The sequence below is a fragment of the Athene noctua genome, chromosome 1 (assembly GCF_965140245.1).
Source record: "Athene noctua chromosome 1, bAthNoc1.hap1.1, whole genome shotgun sequence".
NCBI lineage: Eukaryota > Metazoa > Chordata > Aves > Strigiformes > Strigidae > Athene > Athene noctua.
Window position 1 is genome coordinate 56,970,657 of NC_134037.1, and position 19,315 is coordinate 56,989,971.

Genomic DNA, 19,315 nt, shown 5'->3' on the forward strand with positions numbered 1-19,315 from the left:
AGTGCTCCCTAGACTGGGAAGTTGCTGAGATTTGTATATGGAGAGACCTTCATTCTTGAAGAGAAAAAGCCCGTGATGCTCCAAGTCCTGTGATTCATACCTGAAAAAGCACTAGGAAATTGCTGATTGGAAGGCAGCTGGCTGTTTCAAAACTTAGGCGTGTTTTTAGGATAAACTTGCGCTTTTTTTCTGTATTGGCTTACTGATAGGATGGAGATGACTATTAACAAGTTGCACCAACACCACTCCCCATACCTCTCATTTGCCTGTAATGATTCACCACTGGACTCCATCAAGATAATGGCATAGAAATTTTGTCACCACACTGATTTGCTATTTTTTAATGTATTTCTTATTAAAAAATAAGGGCCACCTTTGCACTTATAGTCAGTGCAGCAGATTGTCTCATCAGTATATTGCTAAATATTAAGTTCTGGGGTAAGTTTTATCTGTGTAAGAATAGTCTTAAAAAAATTCCAGTTCCCTTGTTCTTAAAGAACTGTAAAACATATGTATTTGTGAGTGTGTGTGTGGAGTTGGGGTAAAAGATTACCATGAATGAAACCCGTTTTCAAGAACTGCTGTAATTGGTAATATACAAGAGTTGGAAAATTTATTAGGTAAGATCTCATCTTAAGAAACCGCTCCAGAGACTCCCAAGAGTTGCTCAATATGATTCTGCTTTGGTTTCATCCAAAGCCAGCAATCTGTGCTGGTCCCTCAAGCTGTCACTTAAAAGCCGCCGAGCCTGAGTCAGCCGCAGCTTTGAGGCAGATGTACCTAGACCTTGAATTTTAGTGAGCTCCCCAGAAGGCTCTTAAATTCAAGCCCAGTTGTATTTAAATAGAAATTAGAACCTTAACACTTTAAATAGGAAAACCTCAAAGCACCTAGGAAATTTAAAAGTTGAAGGATAAGAAATGCGGGCAGCTCTCCCCTGGTGTCCCCAGTGTGTCCTACCAGTCGAGATGGTCACTGCCGGGGCTTCTCCAGCTTTTGGTGAGCACCAGCCGCATGGTCAGGTCTGGCTGTCCCTTCCCTGCTCCTCATAGCCATCCCAGGGATGCTGTGTGAGCTGCAACCCTCGACTTTGTGCAGTGACTCTCCTCTGCCTGCCCGGGCCTTGCTGTCCCTGCAGCCTTCTCCCTGGGGCCACCAACAGAAAAAACAACCCCACGTCCCTCCTTTGGGGCCCAGGTTAGAGGCTTGTTACAGTGTGGGTAACTGGGAGCATGCAGATATAGCCAATACCATGCAATACGGAGCTTCGCTGAGTGAGTAAGGAGGCAGTGGGGAGCTGGGGAGGTGGCAAGAGAGGGTGATGAGAGCAAGAAGGCACCCAGCTCCCCTCCTCTCCCCAGCTTAAGGCATAAAGACTTCTAACTGCAGTGAGAAGGAATTAATTTTGTACATCTGGCCCACCTGGAAGGGCTCAAAGCTTTGGTTTAAAAAACGAAAACAGTCTTTTTTATCATAGCTTGGGATACAGAGCAGAAGGCAGATGAGGAACTCATGGGTAGCGTTTTACTCCTCTGCTGGCTTTTCTTCAAAAATCAGGCCTAGGGTTTCAAGGCCTGGAGCTTTTCAGACCAGCCTGAAGATTTGAGATGCATGCAGTCCACAGTGCTGTCCTCTCATAAAGAGATTAAAGTGTTCACATTTGGAAAATAAAGAGCTAATCCTCTCGAGATACTGCAGAGAATCTGCATTTCTTTTGCATGAGAGTGGGAACTTGAGGCACTTTGCAACTCACTGTGTAGAAAATTCAACCCTTGTGCTGAGATCCAGTACAAAGTCTATACATCATTTATATGTAACTGAAATTTTCAGAATAATGATTCAGTAGGAATTAAGTGATGGATAGGCTTGGTGTTGCACAGGTTTCACTCTGATTTGTAGGTTACTATTAGAGTTATTCATATTTTAATGCAGTATATGGCTTTAGCTGGGATTCAGGCTTTGGTATTTCACTGTTCAGCAAAGGCTTGATGCCTATATTCTGAAGATATTTTAGGTTGGTTTGTTCTTCCTTGTCAGAAATATTAAAAAAATCTTTTGTTTAGCCCTTCAATACCATTCTATTTTCTTGAGACATCATTTAGAATGATTGTGGAGAATGTACACTGTTGGAATAGGTGACTAATAGAATAAATGTAGTACATCTGCCAATGGTGTTAGTATATATGTGGGGGAACTTGGTTGTTCTTTAGTGCTATGAACATATTATTATAGAATATTGTGACTACTTCTGTAAATTGCTCTAAAGCGGTGTGCAACAGCTTTGATGAATTAATTGAAGATACTTGCTGCAATCCTTACCTTATTGAACGAGGCAGAGAGGAGGGAAGAGTTGCATGTGCCAACTTGTAGAATTTCTCCCCTGTGTAACAGACGTGTTGGAATAATGGGAAAATAAGAAAAGATAAGTTTCTGTGGGTGTAGAATCTTCTCTATATACAATCGATTTCAGAGCAATGCAGGACTAATAGGAGGCTTCATATGCTTAAAACCTATCAGAAAATCTGCAGCTTTAGCTTTCAATGAGAGCTCAGTTGATTGTCCTGAAAGTTTTACCAAATCTTGTTAATTTATTCTTTCACAAGCTCCCTATGTGTGCATTAAGTGCGAACGGCAAAATATGGAAATAATGTCCATGTCCTCATTAAGCAGCTACTCAAATGATGGGTGGTATGGGAACTTAGGAACTTGGCCACAGTGGAAGCAGCCACATCCTATGGGGGTTTATTATTTGAGGGTTTGACATGTGTGCTGTTCCTGCTTTTTCTATGGTAATGTGTGTCAACATTTCTATCGATAGGTGTTTAAGATAATATTCCACATCCAGCTTTAAACATTTAAATAAATTTGACTGGATTCTTATAGGGACATAACTTCAGCTCACTTTGAATCAAAGTAAAATTTTTAAGACCTTATTTTATTTTTCCTTGAGCTTTTATAGAAACACACTAAAATGCACTCAAGTGAAGAAGCTTGGCAAAATCACAGCACTGTGACAGACATCATCAACTTTGCTATGGCATAGCAGTAATCAGTCTCTAAATTAAGTGTATCTGCTTTTTCTTTTTTTAAATACACTCTTAGAACATTTGGAGCAGTAACTTTGTATAGCAGTCATTACCAACACAGAGAAAGCGTGGTCCTACCTGCAGGCCCGCTCTAATAGTGCTATGGATCAGCCTTTACAGATGTGTTCCTCTAGTGAAATCTCAGCTCAGAAACAGACTGCTAATTTCTCATCTGATGGAGCCTGTGGCATGCTGAAGGATTAACACATCTCATACTAGAGATTAAAAGTAGCGGTAGCCTCTGTTCTTCGCCCTCTGAGGTACTCTTTAACTGGTGCAGTGGGGACCTATCAGTGGAAAGAGACCAAATAAAGTACAAAAGAGACCAGGAAAAGCAATTAAGTTAAAAGAAAACTGACATGGAGAGTGCTTTAGAACAGGATTTAGTGTCAGAATAAAACAGGCCCAAATGCTTAAATCAGTTGGCCACCCTTTGCATGTCACTGATTCTCCAGCATACAACAGCTGTGATTGTGTGGCCCCTTCTGAATGTTGCACTGCATTGATTTTGTGTTGTGAATGATGTTTTAATGTTCTGCGGAGGACGTGGAAATGAACTAACAGTCAAAGTTAAATGTTTTAACTTTATGAAAAATAATTATAGGAGAACCTGAGGATGATTGTTTAGTACTTTATATCATGCCAGTGTGTATGTGCTAGGAACCAAGCACTAGCTTCAAAGTTTTTTTTTGTATGAGAATGTCTGCCTTCAAAAGTCAAGTGACAGACATTTCCACATGCCTGGAGGAGCAAGTAAAAATGATGCATAGCAGCTACCAGCCCAGACATTTAAACATAATTAAATGGCTCCCAATGAGAAGATGAGGCTTTGTCTTCTGTCTCCACTTCTAGAGATGATAAAGAAATATTGTTTCATTTCTATTAGGATATCATGAAAAACCCATCACAGATGCCTAGCAGTGTGACAGCTGGAGGTTCAGGAGTAATTCTGATTTACTTCTTACTGCAAAATACACATCTGACTTAGTAGGAAGTGTTGGACAGATTAACTAGCAAGCATGGCTACAGTGAAATGAAATTGATTGGTTCCAATGCAATTCAAGCAAAAATATTGGAAGAGCAGACCTTAAATTGGTGGTTTACAAGAGAAAAATGTCTTCTATTTCCTCTGTATTAGTGAATGACTATCAGTAGGACAAGAGGAAATAGCCTGGTATTTTGCCAGGGGAGGTTTAGATTGGATATTAGGAAAAATTTCTTCACCCAAAGGGTTGTCAAGCATTGAGGCAGCCTGCCCAGGGAAGTGGTGGAGTTACCATCCCTGGACGTATTTAAAAGTTGTGCAGATGTAGTGTTTGCAGACATGGTTTGGTGGTGGACTTGGCAGTGTTAGATTTATGGTTGTACTTGATCTTAAAGGTCTTTTCCAGCCTAAATGGTTCTGATTCTATGCATTCAGGATATGAAAGTTTAGAGACAAGCTGACGGTTCCCCTGGTTTAACTTGGCTTGAGACGATGCTGTTGATCTTAGTGAGGGAAAATGGGATTTTTGAAGAATTGCTGTACTTTGATTTAAATAGAGTACAAGTAGAGATATAGAATAGCAGTCAACTAAAGAGAAATTGGACCTTGAAAGGCAGAAAACCTCACTTTTATAAAGCTTTTTGTAGTGAGACTCTTTTTGGTGTTCTGTTTGAAGGCCCTCAAACCATATAGCTTTTCTTCAAGATATGAACGTTGCTTCCTCAGTGAATGAGTGTGCTACTGAAGCCAGCATGATAGACAAAGGCTTAGGGACAAAATCATCCTTTGTGCCAGTCTTTGAGTGGTGGAGCATATGAAAAACAAAAGGGAAAGTGTTGCAGATAGGAGCCATGTTGCATATTTCAACAGTTTTATGATATTTAGGAAATATACTAATGAGTGTTGGAGATAACAGCAGTTAGTTGCTTTTACTCTGTCTAAAGAAAGTAGTAGGTTTTCCACAGCTATTGAAAGCTTCTTTTCAATGTTTCCTTGCTTCTTAAAAAAAGGATGGGTATGTTATTATTCTTATACAGGTATTAAAGGCTCAGGAGCTAAGACTCTTGGATTATTAGATCATTGTTGGCAGGAAAAACGAAATACAGATAACGTGATCAGTTATTTTCTGTATCATTCAGGCATCTTACACTGGTTATTAGGGTTATCCAAACATTGTATTGTTCTTTGTTGCTGCTGACATTGTCACTATTTAAAACAAATAATTTAAGATTTGTTTCTACTTCTCTGCCTGAAGAGAGATGAGTTGTTCTCTTCCATTCTACAAGGCAAAAATCAGCATTTTATTGATTTTGTGCTTTCATTTCTCTTATTTATTCATTCCACTTGTTTTCCATGGTAGTGGTTACTGTCAGTTGCAGACTATACCGATGAGAAAGGGGAGCATACCAAATCTTCTATGCTGCTATGTATTATTCCTGTCTCTAGTGGACATATCTTTAGGTGTAGCAGGAGAGTTAATGTGGGCAAGAACAGTCTTAGGAATAACTATACTGTAACTATACTGTATAAAATGGATCATCTTTGCTTGAAGTCTGCGCACTTCATGGACGTTTGAAGTAGCTCTTCTTAAACATCCTAGTTATGCTACACTTTGCGTAATATATAAGATAAGAATAAAAGAAGACATGGTTTTTTATATTATCTGTGAAATGTTTTAAGTTCTGACTGGAGGAGGAGCACAACAGCTTGATTTCAGAATTAGTTTTCTTGCATAATTAAAAATATCAAATATGTGAAAAAATCGGTGATAAGAAGTACATATTCAATATCATTTATGCAGTCAGTATTTTGAAAGCCGGTGGCATTTACAGTGCTACTTGCACTGGTCTTCCATAAAGTAGTTTTCTGCATTTTTACATTCTGTTATCCAAAAGACAATTTTTACTTAAAGGCTATTTCAAGCTACTGAGATTATACTCTGATCCACATCCAACCTTTATCTACCAGCTTGGAGGTGTTCAGGTTCATAACCTTGGTTCTTGTCCCATGTCTGTTTTTACTGAACTCCTAATTACCCTTTGTCTTCATTGATGACTTCAGTAATACAGTAGTGAATTTAGTTTTTGACATATTTTGTAATTGACAGAATGCATAGAAAGCTATTCTAAATTACTTAGGAAGACCATGAAATTTGTATGGCCTTCTTGTTTGAATGTTTATAAAATGTAAAATATAGAAGCTGAGTACAAGCTATATATACATATATAAGGCTGTAAAGAGTTGCTTGAACTCTTTAGGAAAACTGGCACTTGCAGACATGGTTGCATGACTTGCCAAAGAATCAACTATGAAAAGAAATGTCTGTTTTATAAATTGCAAAATGGCAATGAAGGAATCAAAATGTACTCTGGAGAGGTCTGTGTGTTACCATATACAGCCTTGAAAATTTACCTGCTGCTTTTCATTTGCTGTTGGTTGGATTTTTAATGCAAAGGTCAGTACTGCCTGGTTAGGCTGGTGACACACTGGAATATAGAGAGCTGAGATTAAAAAATTACGCCTTTTATAAGACTTCATAAAACTTCCCACCAGTCTGAAAAAATGTAATGATTAGTGATGTCCAACACTTAACTGCCATATGGAGCAAGGAATATATTTTGGGGAAAATCCTTTCATGAGGATATATTTAGCTTTCTGTAACTCTAAGTAGGATCCAAGATGCTGCTTTCCAGAACAGATGCAGTCCCACAATGGATGTAATACAACATTCGCTCATGGGCATAGCTGAGATACAGAGAACAGCTAATAACCACCTGCATCCCATGTAAAGCAGGCAACGCATTTAGAGACACAGATTTGCAAACATCTAATTTACTAATGAAATAAAACTACAAAAACTGCAGTAGGCAAGAGGACAGCCCTGTGTGAAACTTCATTGCCAGAGAAGGATGTAGGAAACACTGCTCAAATAAATGAAGAACTGTAAACAAGTTTACAAGATTAATACGTGGATTTCAATTGCCGTCACTATTCAAATTTCTTATTCCACATCAATAGCATAGCAGGTAATGTCAGGAACTGAGTAACCCATAGTTTTGGCAGTGTTCACGTTGTAGTCTCACATGTCATCTCTGTGGAGTATGTTTGTTTCCCATGGTTATGTTTCACAGTAGAGTGAGTAATGTGAAAGTGGAGGCAGCAGTTGTGGTGTCTTACTTGCTACTTACCCAGTAGTCTCCCATCAAAACACGGGCTTTAGCACAATAAAGTTTGTTCTCTTACTATGTGTGTCAGGCTGTTTGTCAGCAAGGTATGTTAGCTGAATATAACTACCCAGCCTCCTGTGCTTTCCAGTGTCTGTTTGGTTGAATCACGCCATGACTGACACCAAGACACATTAGTAGGAGGATTGTTTATGAGAAGAAGGGAAACAAATTTGACACTTGAGTTTACCAGGAAAGTTGTTGCAGGAGCACAGATGCTTGTCGCTGCTGAATACACACAGCTGAGGTCAGGGAAATCTGTCAGGGAAAGCAAAGCAACCTTGAAGCAATTATTTTTTAACTGTCTGGCAGAGGAGAACACACATGAAATATTGTTACAGCTGAGCAGAGTGCTGCCCTCCTTCCTCTCTCCCTTAGGATTGCCTAATCCCCTTTCCTTGTACCAGGCTCTAATGAGACACTACAGAGCGTGCTCCTCTTCAGCCTTCCCCTCTCCTTTGTGGGTTCCCCCAGAGACCTAGAGTCCCACTTTTCTGGGGGCTGGTGATAGCAACAGCAGCAGCCAGCAGGGCTTGGACTAGATGTCCCCTTTGGATGTCCTTTCACCCTCCCTTGCAGTTGTTGTGCTTACTCCTCTTCCAGGCAAACACTTTTCCATTTCATACTTCTGCATGAGAAGGTGTAGTTGTGGAGAAGGCCTAGTCAGCATGAAAGTACTGACACATGGGGGACCTGGGAAACCTCTCTAGGGTAATTTAAAAATACACATATTCCTGTGCTGTGGGTATAGGAGATCCTGTGACACAAATTGGAAAAGGAGGATTGTGTGGACTGAATTGGGCTGTGCAGTTAGACAATAAATTCTGCAAGAAGAGTGAAAGTAATAAAGATAGTTGGAAGGGAAAAGGACTTTCAGGTACAGCAGATTCTTGAGTAAAGAGGAAAAAACTATAGGAAGACAGAGAACATGCACAAAAGGGGAATGCAGAGGAGACTGGAGACTGAAGTCAAGAAAAATAGATTAAAGCAAGAAGCCAAACCAGAAATTACATTTTTAAGAACCAGAAAGAGACAGGGAGGGAAAAAGTGGAACCTCTTGCTCCTGCCAAACAGAAGAGGAATTAAGCAGTGACAAAGATGAAAACAAAGATACATATATTTGCACGGTAGATGGAAAGAATAGTTTATATGACGAAATGAAAATTAAATGAGGGGAAGGAAGTTATACAGTAAATTCACGTTGATGGTGGAACACGATAAAATCCTTTCTCTGCTTTTTCTCTGTGGCTACTGAGTCCTGGAAGAGCTGTGTTTTCCAGGCTGTCTGAATGATACTCCTGGGGCTTTCTGTTAGAGAGGTGCTCAGAGGATGCAGTGCTGTATTTTGGTTGATTTAAACTATCATTTATCCTTTGTGAAATGTGAAATGCGAAATTAAATGGTAGATATGTACCATCTGCTGTTGTTTAATACGTGACTAAAAGCTAGTGTGTTTGGGCAACGTTTAAGCCAGTGGTAAGAACGAAAATAATAGAAATGTTCTATTGCTACACCCAGCAGACCCCTCATTGACTGAAGCATCGTGTTTCTTCCCATGTCTTAGCACTGTTGAACGTGATTCCTGGAGGAGGATGAGCATTTCCTCCTTGGCGAGGAGGCTGAGTGTTTTATGTCTGTGTTTTTCTCATTCCTTTCAGGGATCTCTTGCTGTCTGTGGCACTTGGCCAGGTACTCTCCCTCCTTATCTGTGGCATTGGTCTCACGAGCAAGTATTTGTCAGAAGATTTCCATGCCAACACACCTGTTTTTCAGAGCTTCCTCAATTATATCCTTCTATTCTTGGTCTACACAACAACACTAGCTGTCAGACAAGGTAAGTGCCTCTCTGAAAGTGTTTTGTAGAAAACAGCAAGGATAAAGGCTTTTGCAGAAAAGCAGCAATGTGATTTAGACACATATCCCATTAACTTTTGTTACATGTTTACATTACCATTCCAGATGAACTGGAAAAAACCCAACAAGTCTTCCTTAGCAAAGAATGAATCAGTAGGTGTCGAGGATAGCAGTGCTACCTAAAAGCGAAAAGAAACATCAGTACTTTTGACTTCCCTACTGGGAATGCTTCTCTTACACCTGCTTCTTTGGCACCACAACCACGCACTCAGGGTTCATTTTGGATTTGACTGCATGCCTTGCCAGGAAGTAATTAATGTGCTTTACATCTTACGTAGGCTAAGAAGAGCTCAGATGGAAGCAAAGAAGAGCTTGCTAGTTCTAGTTGCTGATCACGATAATTCAATAGTTCACCTATTGTTAGAAAAAAATAGCAGCCAATTTTTAGCCATTGGGAAGTAGGAGATGAAGGGAGGGAATTCAGGATATTGTCTTTCTGGTGTGCTGTGTGGGCAGAGCAGCTCTACAGCCCTGCCACTGCTTTGGGATAAGGCCTATGTAACCACCTGACCTCCAAAGTGAGAAATATATTATATATGCTTTGGTACTGTGTATCAAATGATCCTCTGTTTGACAGTCTATATATGATATAGGGAGATTTTTGCCTTTCCTACTCATCTGTCCCTTCTCTGAGATTCCATGTCTAGATGAGGTGTGGGAGGTGAATGTGTTTAAGTACATTTCTCACCCACTCTTTTTTTGTAATCTTTTTATTTATTCACCTCCACAGAAAAACGTGGGTTAGAAGCAAAAGAGCAAAAATCCTGACTCGGCTCTCCTGACATAAGGAGGGAAGGGTTTTATGGAGGAAAAGAACTACAAAATTTATTAGGCTGTGGTACGTTTATCAGCATAGCGAGAGGATCACGTTTGCTTACAGAAACAAATATTTTTGGATCATTCTTTGATATTACATCTTTTAATGATTTGGGAACAACCCTGAAGTTTAAGTTCTTCTTAGTACAGTCTTGTGATAGAATACTATAAAGTGTTCCAAAAACAGCAAGGACTTAATTTCCATGCAGAATTGAACAGTCAAAAATATACCGCTGTGCTCCAGCACAAAGCACTTAAACGTATTACAATGTAAGTTTTATAAACCTTGGTCTCCACTGGCATTTTTCAGAAGCAATGAAGGCCAATCTGTGGAGAAAATGTCAGCTCTTATATAAGGAGAGATTGCTCAGGCAGTGTTTCTCTGTCTTGGTATTTCAGTTTGAATAGGGGGAAACCACCACATGCTTTGCTCTGCAAAAAGTTTAAAACACGTATTAGTAGCATCGTGCTAGAGAACAGTGTTTAAAAATAATTCTTCTGAGTGTAGGATTGCCTAGATGTTCACAAGTTCTGTCCCAGAAATGTCCTTCTCAGGACTGATTTAGATACTGTGGAAGCCAAGTCCCTATAACTTTTGAACAGATTTTACTTTTTTGAAAATGCTAGCTTGTGAGAGGATATATGGGCCAGCATGCTGCTCTGCATTACAGGGGTTTTTTTTTAAATAATGTTTGACACCTGGTATATATAGACATTTCAAAAATGCTATCAAGTGGTCTGTTTCACACACATAAAAATATGTATTAAAACTGTTCTTTATAAATAATTTTCTGACTCTGTTTAAAAATATAATGGTGGACTAAAGAGAGTTTGTCAGACCTATCTGTTGTGCCAGTAAGGTAGATTTAGGAAGTGAATAGGGAAAGTGCAAGAGATATGTGGAAAATATTTTCTGAACAAGTGAGGAGGATTGGGGAAGGTGTTTGAACAGTTGAATATGGACCATAGGAACAACCAAAGCACAATGTAAAGGAATGAATGGAATAGTCTGCAAAAGGAGCTGTCAAAAAAATAAAGATGGTTTGGCCCAAAAAAATCCAGAACAAAATTGGCTACAGAAGCAATGAAAGCAATTGTCCAGGCACTCAGCACAATATTCCTGCTGGACAGTATAGCACTATGCAGCCAACTCATTTACTCACTATTTAATTTTGCCAAGTGATTGAGCCTGACATTGGCTTTTTGCTTGTGTATTTATTCAAATTTATTATCTTTGTTTGTTCCACTAAGGCAGTTTTTTCTAGCAGCTCTAATCGTTTGACTTCATTAACAGATGGAAATCACATAATAATGATATTAATTTTATATGATATGATTCTGTTCTGAGTGCTGGAAACATCAGAAGGCTTTTTTTTTCAAGTGTGCTTCTCCTACTCTGTATGCAAGATTTAAGATTCTTTAAATTATCCTTTTTCTCCTTTAGAAATCAAACCATCACAAATTAACTGGTAGTCAAAAAGAACTGCATCCTTTTGTCTTTGCTTGCTTTTTCTGGGAGTTTTGCAGAAATGTACTGGCTAAGGAGGTGTCACTTGAGGTGGCCAAAAATACCCCTTAATTCACTGTAGGACTGAAAACAATAATTTCCTGAGACATAAGGAACTCCTCTTTCTTTAGAGGCTTCTTCCAAATTTTGATTTACTGTGGATCCCTCTTGATTTAGCTTTCCCTCACTGTTCATCCTCTCACCCCATATAAACTCCCTGAGTGATACTGAAAAGGTAGAATTTGTACTGGTCTCAGAAAATCATCATTAGCAGATGATTAAAGCTCCTGATTCCTGAGATCTTCTGATTAAAGCCTACTGCAGTGAATGCCCAGCTTCCAGCAGCTAGAGTTAATTCATGGGCATCAGCAGCTTTCACTACATTTTTATATTGTGAAGATGTTTTTTTCCAAAATAATTTTATTACAGCCCTTTAGCGAATGCAGAAATTAGGGGTACCACCTTACAATGAATCCACATGTGATCAGACATTGTAGGAGATACACAAGTCCTACAGGTGCCAGAATCTCTGAGTATTTTTAAGCTTCATTCCCATGTTTTTTTTTTAAAAAGTTTTAAGTAGTGAGTTCCATATGAGTAAGCCTTTTCATCATTATGACAATTTTGTTCTCGACCAGAAATAAGCAGTGACAAAGTGTTAGAGGAGATCTGTTCTTGTGAGATTTTCATATGAGCCTTAAAACGTGGATACTACTCAGGTCATGAAACGGGAAGGAATTTGGCCCACAATCTTTTCTATCAGATGAACTCCAAAGTTTCTGTTAAATGATGAATCTGGTATCTAGAAAACTCTCTCTTTTATTTTGGTTGTTTTAATGCTAATTTAATTTTTTTCTTTTTTGTTACATGTAAATTTAAGTTAAATGTATTATTTCCCCGAAGAGGTGAGTGCAGAGGTTCTCCACAGTTTAGGAATGCACACATCCAGGCATGCATAGATGCCAGAAACCACTTACCCACAAATCCGTATCCACTAGAGTCCAATGCTTATTAATGCACCACTGCTGAGATCTGAAATATAGTTCTTCTTTCTTTGTATGAAAATAGTGCTATAAAATGAATGTCACTAATATAGCATTATAAGGCACTGAATGTCATTGTTTTATCTGGCTAATATGCCAAAAGTTTTAATAGGTAGTAAGGACCTCCTCAGTTCTTTCTCTCGAGGTAACTTCTCATGCCTGTTGTTTTCACAGCCAAAACCTGTATTCGTCTATGGTAACACCTCTGAGGTGAGAAGAAGGTTTTAGCACATATTGTCTCAGCTCAGTCCCCTCATCAGCAGAGGATTCTGCTTAACAAAATCTTGTCAGGACACTTCCAGATACTCCTTTGGGTTTAATTGAGGAAAAGAAAAGCCTTGGCTATCAGGAAGAAAAGCCTCCTATCAGTGAAATGGAGCTATCGGACATAGAACTGGTGGAGATTAGTTTTAACACCTCAAAAAGCAGTAAGTGGGAAATTGTCCATAGTGGACCAGAAGGTGTTAATTACTAACAGTCAACATGGATGCAAGCATCAGCAGCTTGCCACCAAAAATAAATTACTTCTAAAAGCCACCTCACATATGCTACAAATGAAAACAACACATCTACTAGACATCATTAGAAAAAGAAAAAATATGAAACTGCTATTTTTTTTGTTATTCTGGAAAACAAGAAATGAGGGAGCAGTAGAGATGTCTTTTGAACAGAAGGGAACCATAAAGCCTTAAGGGCCAGATTCTGGGCGAGTATGGCTCCACAAGCTGCTCCTTTAATTTTAGTGCAACAAGTTACCCAGTATTTTCAGCCCACCATTTCTGAGAGCTGGCACTTTTCTAGTTCAGAAAAGGTTTTATAAATCTCTGTATGTCTGGATAAATTCTGCTTCTAGGCTAAGTGATGAGGTTATAGCATGTGTCAATGTAAATATGATTTTCCCTGGAGTAACTGTAATGTCTTAGATTTGACATATAATCAGATGTGATCTGTGCCCCTGAGTCAGCTAGAGAGTCTGTGAGCCTATTAAGGGTGGCAGTCCTGTCACTGGAGTATAATTTTTTATGCATTTCTATCTAGGATTGGTTTATGATATTAGTATCTCAGTCATATGTAAATTACTGCTTTATCTACTATTCAAATACGTATCTCCATTTAGATACATGAACACACCCTCCCAATATCCTTCTTACTTCCCCAAAAATGACTGAAACAGGCTGCTTGAAGGAAAGTAGAGCACTATAGGGGTTGCTCTGTTTTACTGCAGTGCTTGTCAGCTATTTATTGAATGATAGAAAAGGTAAATGTATCTTTTTAAACTCAATTTCATTCCGCTAGCAATGTTATATTAACACAAAGCTAGTATTATGCACTTAACTTAGTAGACATAGCAGAATTTCTTCGATATTAACACCTTTTTTTGACAACTGCCCGTAAGAACATGCCTGGGATACAAAGAGAGTACATGATTTAAGCTGATCAAACCATATTAGATATAATACACAAAAAAATGTCTCCTGGAACAACATTGATCCCATCAGCATTTTCAACGAGAAGCTGTCAAAAATATGGGACTTTCTGTTCCCTGAGGATGACAGGGAGTGATTTTGATTAGAAAAGATGCATTTCATCTTTTGGTTTGGTTTTCTAAGTATGCTCATGCCTCTGCTGTCAAACAAAGAGCTCAGTTATCCCTCCAGTGTCGAACAAAACCTGCACAAGCTGCAGGAAAGCAGCTTTATGGTCCTCTCTGCCTGTGACAGAAGTGGTCCTCGGTCCCTCATGGCAACGACCCAGCCCACACACTGGCCTGCAAATGCATGGCAGACCTCGCAAAGAGCAGCAGCGTTCCCCTTGAAGCACAGGGGAAAGCACATCAAGCTGGCCCAGCAACTCCTGGCCCTCCCACGGCAAGAAGCCAGACTAACCCTGGGTTGTAAAAATGAAACACAGCAGTGAGCGTGGCTTGGGACCAGTGAAAAATAATGACCTTCAAGTCTTTGGTCTTCTCATAGCAGCACTGCAGAGTCTCCCTGCTGTGCTGCACTTTGCAGTCTGCAGTGCACTTTCTCCTAATTACTCTGGGCTTCTAATTAGGGATGCCAAACTGTGTGGGATATGTTTATTATGAAAATGGTCAGCGGAACAGTCCTTTTGTCTGGGCTTTGAAGAGCCCTTTTCATATTCAGAGAGAATTCGGTACTTTAGGAGAAATGAAACTAGAATGCTGGATTTACAGGCACTTCAGATTGCAGGGATCTTTTTTATAATGTGCAGTTTTCTGGTTTGGATGGCATGCTCACAGGAGCAAGAATTATGACGTGTTAAATGTTTGGGATTTGCCTGTCACATCATGGACACCACAGCAAGCTAACTAGAAAAAAAACAGTAGGACTAGAGCCAGATTCCTGTTCAGTCCCATTTACATACTAATTGTGCTTGTGTTTGAATTTTCCCTCTACTTTCAACTGACTTCTAAAAATTTCCTGCTGTAAAATGCTGACAGCTGCTGCTTGTCTCTACTGCATGAACCTCTACTACTTTACTCCATAGGTTGTTACAGTTCAGTGAAGTGTTAAACTTTTCCTCATAGTTTCCATACAGGACCCTGGGATCCTCTTCTTTATGATAGTTTCCCAAAACCACAGCATTTCACTTCCCAGTCCAATGAAGTCTTTTCTCATTCTTAGCCATAATACAGAAACGGATGCAGTTTCAACAGTATGGTTTATTCTACATAGCTGGTAAGAAGACAGGGTAAAAAATGTTAGACCACATTGGTAATACAAAGGCAGGGTTAAAACCAGTAGGTAGACTTGACATTTCTGTCTTCTGTTTTGTTTTGCTATTCCTAGTGGAGAGGTTGGGTGTTTTTTTTCAGTCCTTGGGGTTTTTCATTTTCCACCGTCCTTGTTAAACTATCCAGCAGACAGATGCTTTTGCTTTGGCCCTGCTGCTCCTTTCCACCCACACAAGGGACCAGGCATCTCAGGGCATCTCAGGGCTTAGTCAATTTTCATTTTCATCAGGTGTGTTTTGCTTTGCCAGCTGTTTAGCAAGGTACAAATAAACACTTACGGAGAGGAATCCTGGCCCCAAACATCAAGAAAATGTGTTGGCAGGAAAAGGTACAAAAGAAACCTCAGCCCTTTCTTTCTGGTGTTTTTATTCTCAGTTCTGTGCTCCTGATTGTTAGGTTAGGCACCTGCTGTCCGAACCACGGCACGTGTCCCCTGTTACAAAATGTGTGTCCTTCTGCTAATCCTGGCCAAAGCAGCACAGTCTATCCTCTTGCCTCATATCATTGGAATAAATCCCGTACACCCTACAGCACATACAAATTGAAAATTGGAACGTACTGTTCCTTTAGGGTGCAGGTGGCAGCAGTTAAGCATGAACACTGTGTGTCATAGTTTAATGATGCAAACATTAATACGCTCATGATGACCCCAAAGCAGTAAAGGCCAGGCCTAATCAAGCATCCATGCTGTAGAATTCTCTGTAGTAGTATCTCATGCCCCTGATACAGCTTATTTAGTCCGGAGATGCCTCTAGTTTTATGAGGTTGCTTTCAAACTAGCTTTGCTGCTCAAAGAAGTATCCTTTGTGCCGTCAAAGACAGAAGAAGCTGCAAGAGGGCATTGAGTGAGGCAAGAGCACGTCATTTTTCCTGTGCCTGCTGGTGCAGACTAGAGGACAACAAAAAAAGAGGGGGATCTCCTGCCATCCTCTTGACTTAAATGAGGAAATCGGAGGTCTTGTCCACACAGGGAAGTCAATTTGTATTAAGATTGCATGTGAGCTAAGGATACCTCTTCTTGCAACAAAATCTGTGGAGTATTCAAATCAGGCAGTTCAATGCACAGATGCTCAGGTCTGTCTCACTTGAGGAAGTTCAGGCCTGGTCATGTTTCTGGCTTCCAGGTTTGTGCCTTCAACCACTTTCTTCTAGAAACATCATTCAGATTTGCACCATGGTTCAAAGACTGGTGCATATTTTATGAGAGCAAACCTTACAGGCAGTAAGTGCAGTGAGCATAAAAGGAATGCCAAGCTTTAGTCTGGCTCACGTACTGGGTGATGGACCATGTTTGCATCAAGACGCTGCAGCATCGCTATGAGGCAATGTCTATACTGAATATACTACTTGAGAATAAGGCAGTTTTACCCTGGACGTAAATGTACATACAGGTTAGGAACATTTAGACAAGTGTGGCTATTCCATGCCAGTAAGTCCATAAATAGAAGCCACAGATGCAATGAAATGGGAGGTGATGTGATTACTCAGCTCACAGCTGCAGCATCGCAGGTAGCTAGTGGAATTTAGCAGAAACAAAAAACGATCACAGTTTTATACTGTGATGCTTTTGTTGGTGATTCCAGCACCTAAATCTGAGACTTGAGGCAAATCTGCAACATATTTGCATTTATGTTTGGATCGGGATTTAGATTTTGTTGCCGAGTCTGTGAAATCTCCCTCGCACATTTTTCCAGGACCCATGCCAGCCTTTCAAACACAGTGCTAGTCTGAGCACAAGTCAGTGAGTACCTGTTTGAGAAGATAAACCTTGTCACTAGAAGGATAAGTGGGCAGGCTCAAAGGAAGCTCTGAAGAAGTGCAGTTTGAACACTCGTGCATCTTGCTGCTTGATTTGCATCCCCATCTCTGCAGCTGCGGTTACATGTGTTTGTATTTGTACCACAGATTCAGATAGGGGCACAGATTTTGTAGGTAAAAGAATCGAGGCTTTTGAGCACGTGGAAGGCCAGGCATTGCATGGTACAGTCCTGGAGGTGCTGGGATACCATGGCAATGAGCACAAACTGAGCTTTGAAATTTGTATCAGAGTATTGTGCAGGGGTGTATGTGGTTCTCAGTAATTTTATTTGACGGTAAAGCAGCTCCCTATCTAGCCCAGATTGCCTTACAGTATGTCAAATAATAAATTGTCTCTTAAGGGTGTGAGCTGAATCACAAACAGTTGATTTTCTGTAGAATTAAGGGATAACTGTCCTTTGTAGTGTTAGTATATGGGTCTGACTCTTCTTTTTTATACATAAACATCTCAAGTGCTGTTTACAAAACCAACCATCCCTTCCCACCACAATGAGGAAAGTTAATGGTTCTGATAAAATGTGTACCCTTGATCCTATAGCTGTAAGCAGAATGCAAGGGTTGTCTCTGCCACTTTATGTGGTATCAGTATTTTCCTGTGATTTATTGAATATTTAAACATTCATCAATTCAAGCAGCTAGCCAGGGTAGCAGGTTCCACATTCAGCACACGTAGCTCCAGTGTTCATACGGGAGATTTGAAGTGTGGTTACAAGATGATAACTGTATTGCCTGAAGGAGATAAGTCCCGCTCTGCCAGAATGGTGCTTTGTATGTAATTAGTGTAAAAATTCAGAGGAATAGAGTTTATCCTTGTGATCGTCTTTCTCATTAAAAAAGAATCATAATGAAAGAACAAAGCGGTCCCTGCCGTGAATTGGATTGCCTTCCTAAGTTTTCATTAAATCAAAGACTCAGCAGCATCCCATTTTGCAGAGACCAGTTGTAAACTGTACACAAGACTTGCAGCAAAGTCCCTATGAAGATCACATCCCTTCTGAAGGTTTGGAAGTGAGTATGTTTCTCTTACATTGGAAATAGCCCACCTCTCCATTTTCTTTCTCTGATTTTATTAGCTTCAATTAACAAGATGGTACTGGGACACAGGAAAGAACAAAAAGCATACGTGATGCTTTAGGTAACTCACAGCCACAACTATAAAACTGAGTCTAAGTAAACTGCCTTTTCTAAAATAAGGACTATGAGACAACATGAATCAAGGGAATGAAAAGTTATGCGAGTGGGAAAAAGCTTTATTTTTATCCTGCTCTTCACAAGTAGTAATTTCCTCTGCCTTCATCTCCATTATTACCAGGGTGATCCATATAATTATTGTTACAACTAAATACATCTTTCAGGCAAAAATATGCAAATAACCTACAGGTTTTCCCACCATTTTGTAAGCATGTTTTTTCCTTTATATTTGGCTAAGCTGTTAGCCATTGGCATATGGTTACTTCGAACTCCTGTTGCATTTCTGGATGATAGTGCTATAATAATATTTGCAGCTTCATCTGAAAAGTTGTTTACAAATCCAGCAATCAGTATAAAAGCTGCGGTTGTGCTGTATGCTCTCCCTTCTGCTCATAAGCTGTAGAGCAGAGCACAGGCGGGAGCACTGAGTCACTTCTGGAAGATGCTCAGAACCCACAGGCCTGGAGACGCACCTCCTGGCTTAGGTCTACCTTTGGCTGCAGTATTGCTTCACAAACCCTGAGGATGCTTTCGACCCAGGTCACCACTGAATAGAGCAGCTCAGGGTTATTAGCAACTGGCTCTATGAAAACCTCTCCTACGTTATCTTTCCTGATTTAGTATTAACGAGAAAAAGAGAAGGATAATGTATTCTGTCTAGTGGCCTTCTCCATTTCTTGCACACATTTCCCTGATGGGAGGAGGAATCTTTGAGGGAAGGTGGGAGCTTCTGTCAGAGCTCACTACTGACAGAAGTAGTGAGCGCTCCAAATACACAGGGGAGGGAGAGACCATGTGTATGTCTCAGAGGAGCAGTTATCTTTTAGTTTTCAGTTATATGACAGCAACAGTCGATTCACAGGGATATTTTTGTAACTGTTACAGAAATATAGTAAATGAGGCTTCAAAGGACATTATGCATCTGTACCTTTTCTGAGTTAAATATTCATGAACTTGCTTCTATGCATCTACT

At 39.9% G+C, this 19,315-nt stretch overlaps 1 protein-coding gene across 2 annotated transcripts in view; it reads left to right on the top strand.

Moving 5' to 3' along the window:
* SLC35F1 (solute carrier family 35 member F1) overlaps window positions 1–19,315 on the top strand; it is a 248,891-nt gene that overhangs the window by 129,024 nt on the left and 100,552 nt on the right. The window contains exons 2-3 of one of the 2 annotated variants that reach the window (XM_074896200.1): window positions 8,954–8,984; window positions 9,069–9,129. In XM_074896200.1, the coding sequence (XP_074752301.1) occupies window positions 8,954–8,984; window positions 9,069–9,129 (92 nt within the window). Of the gene's footprint in view, window positions 1–8,953; window positions 9,130–19,315 lie in introns of both variants that reach the window. The other variant, XM_074896199.1, reaches the window with a different exon arrangement.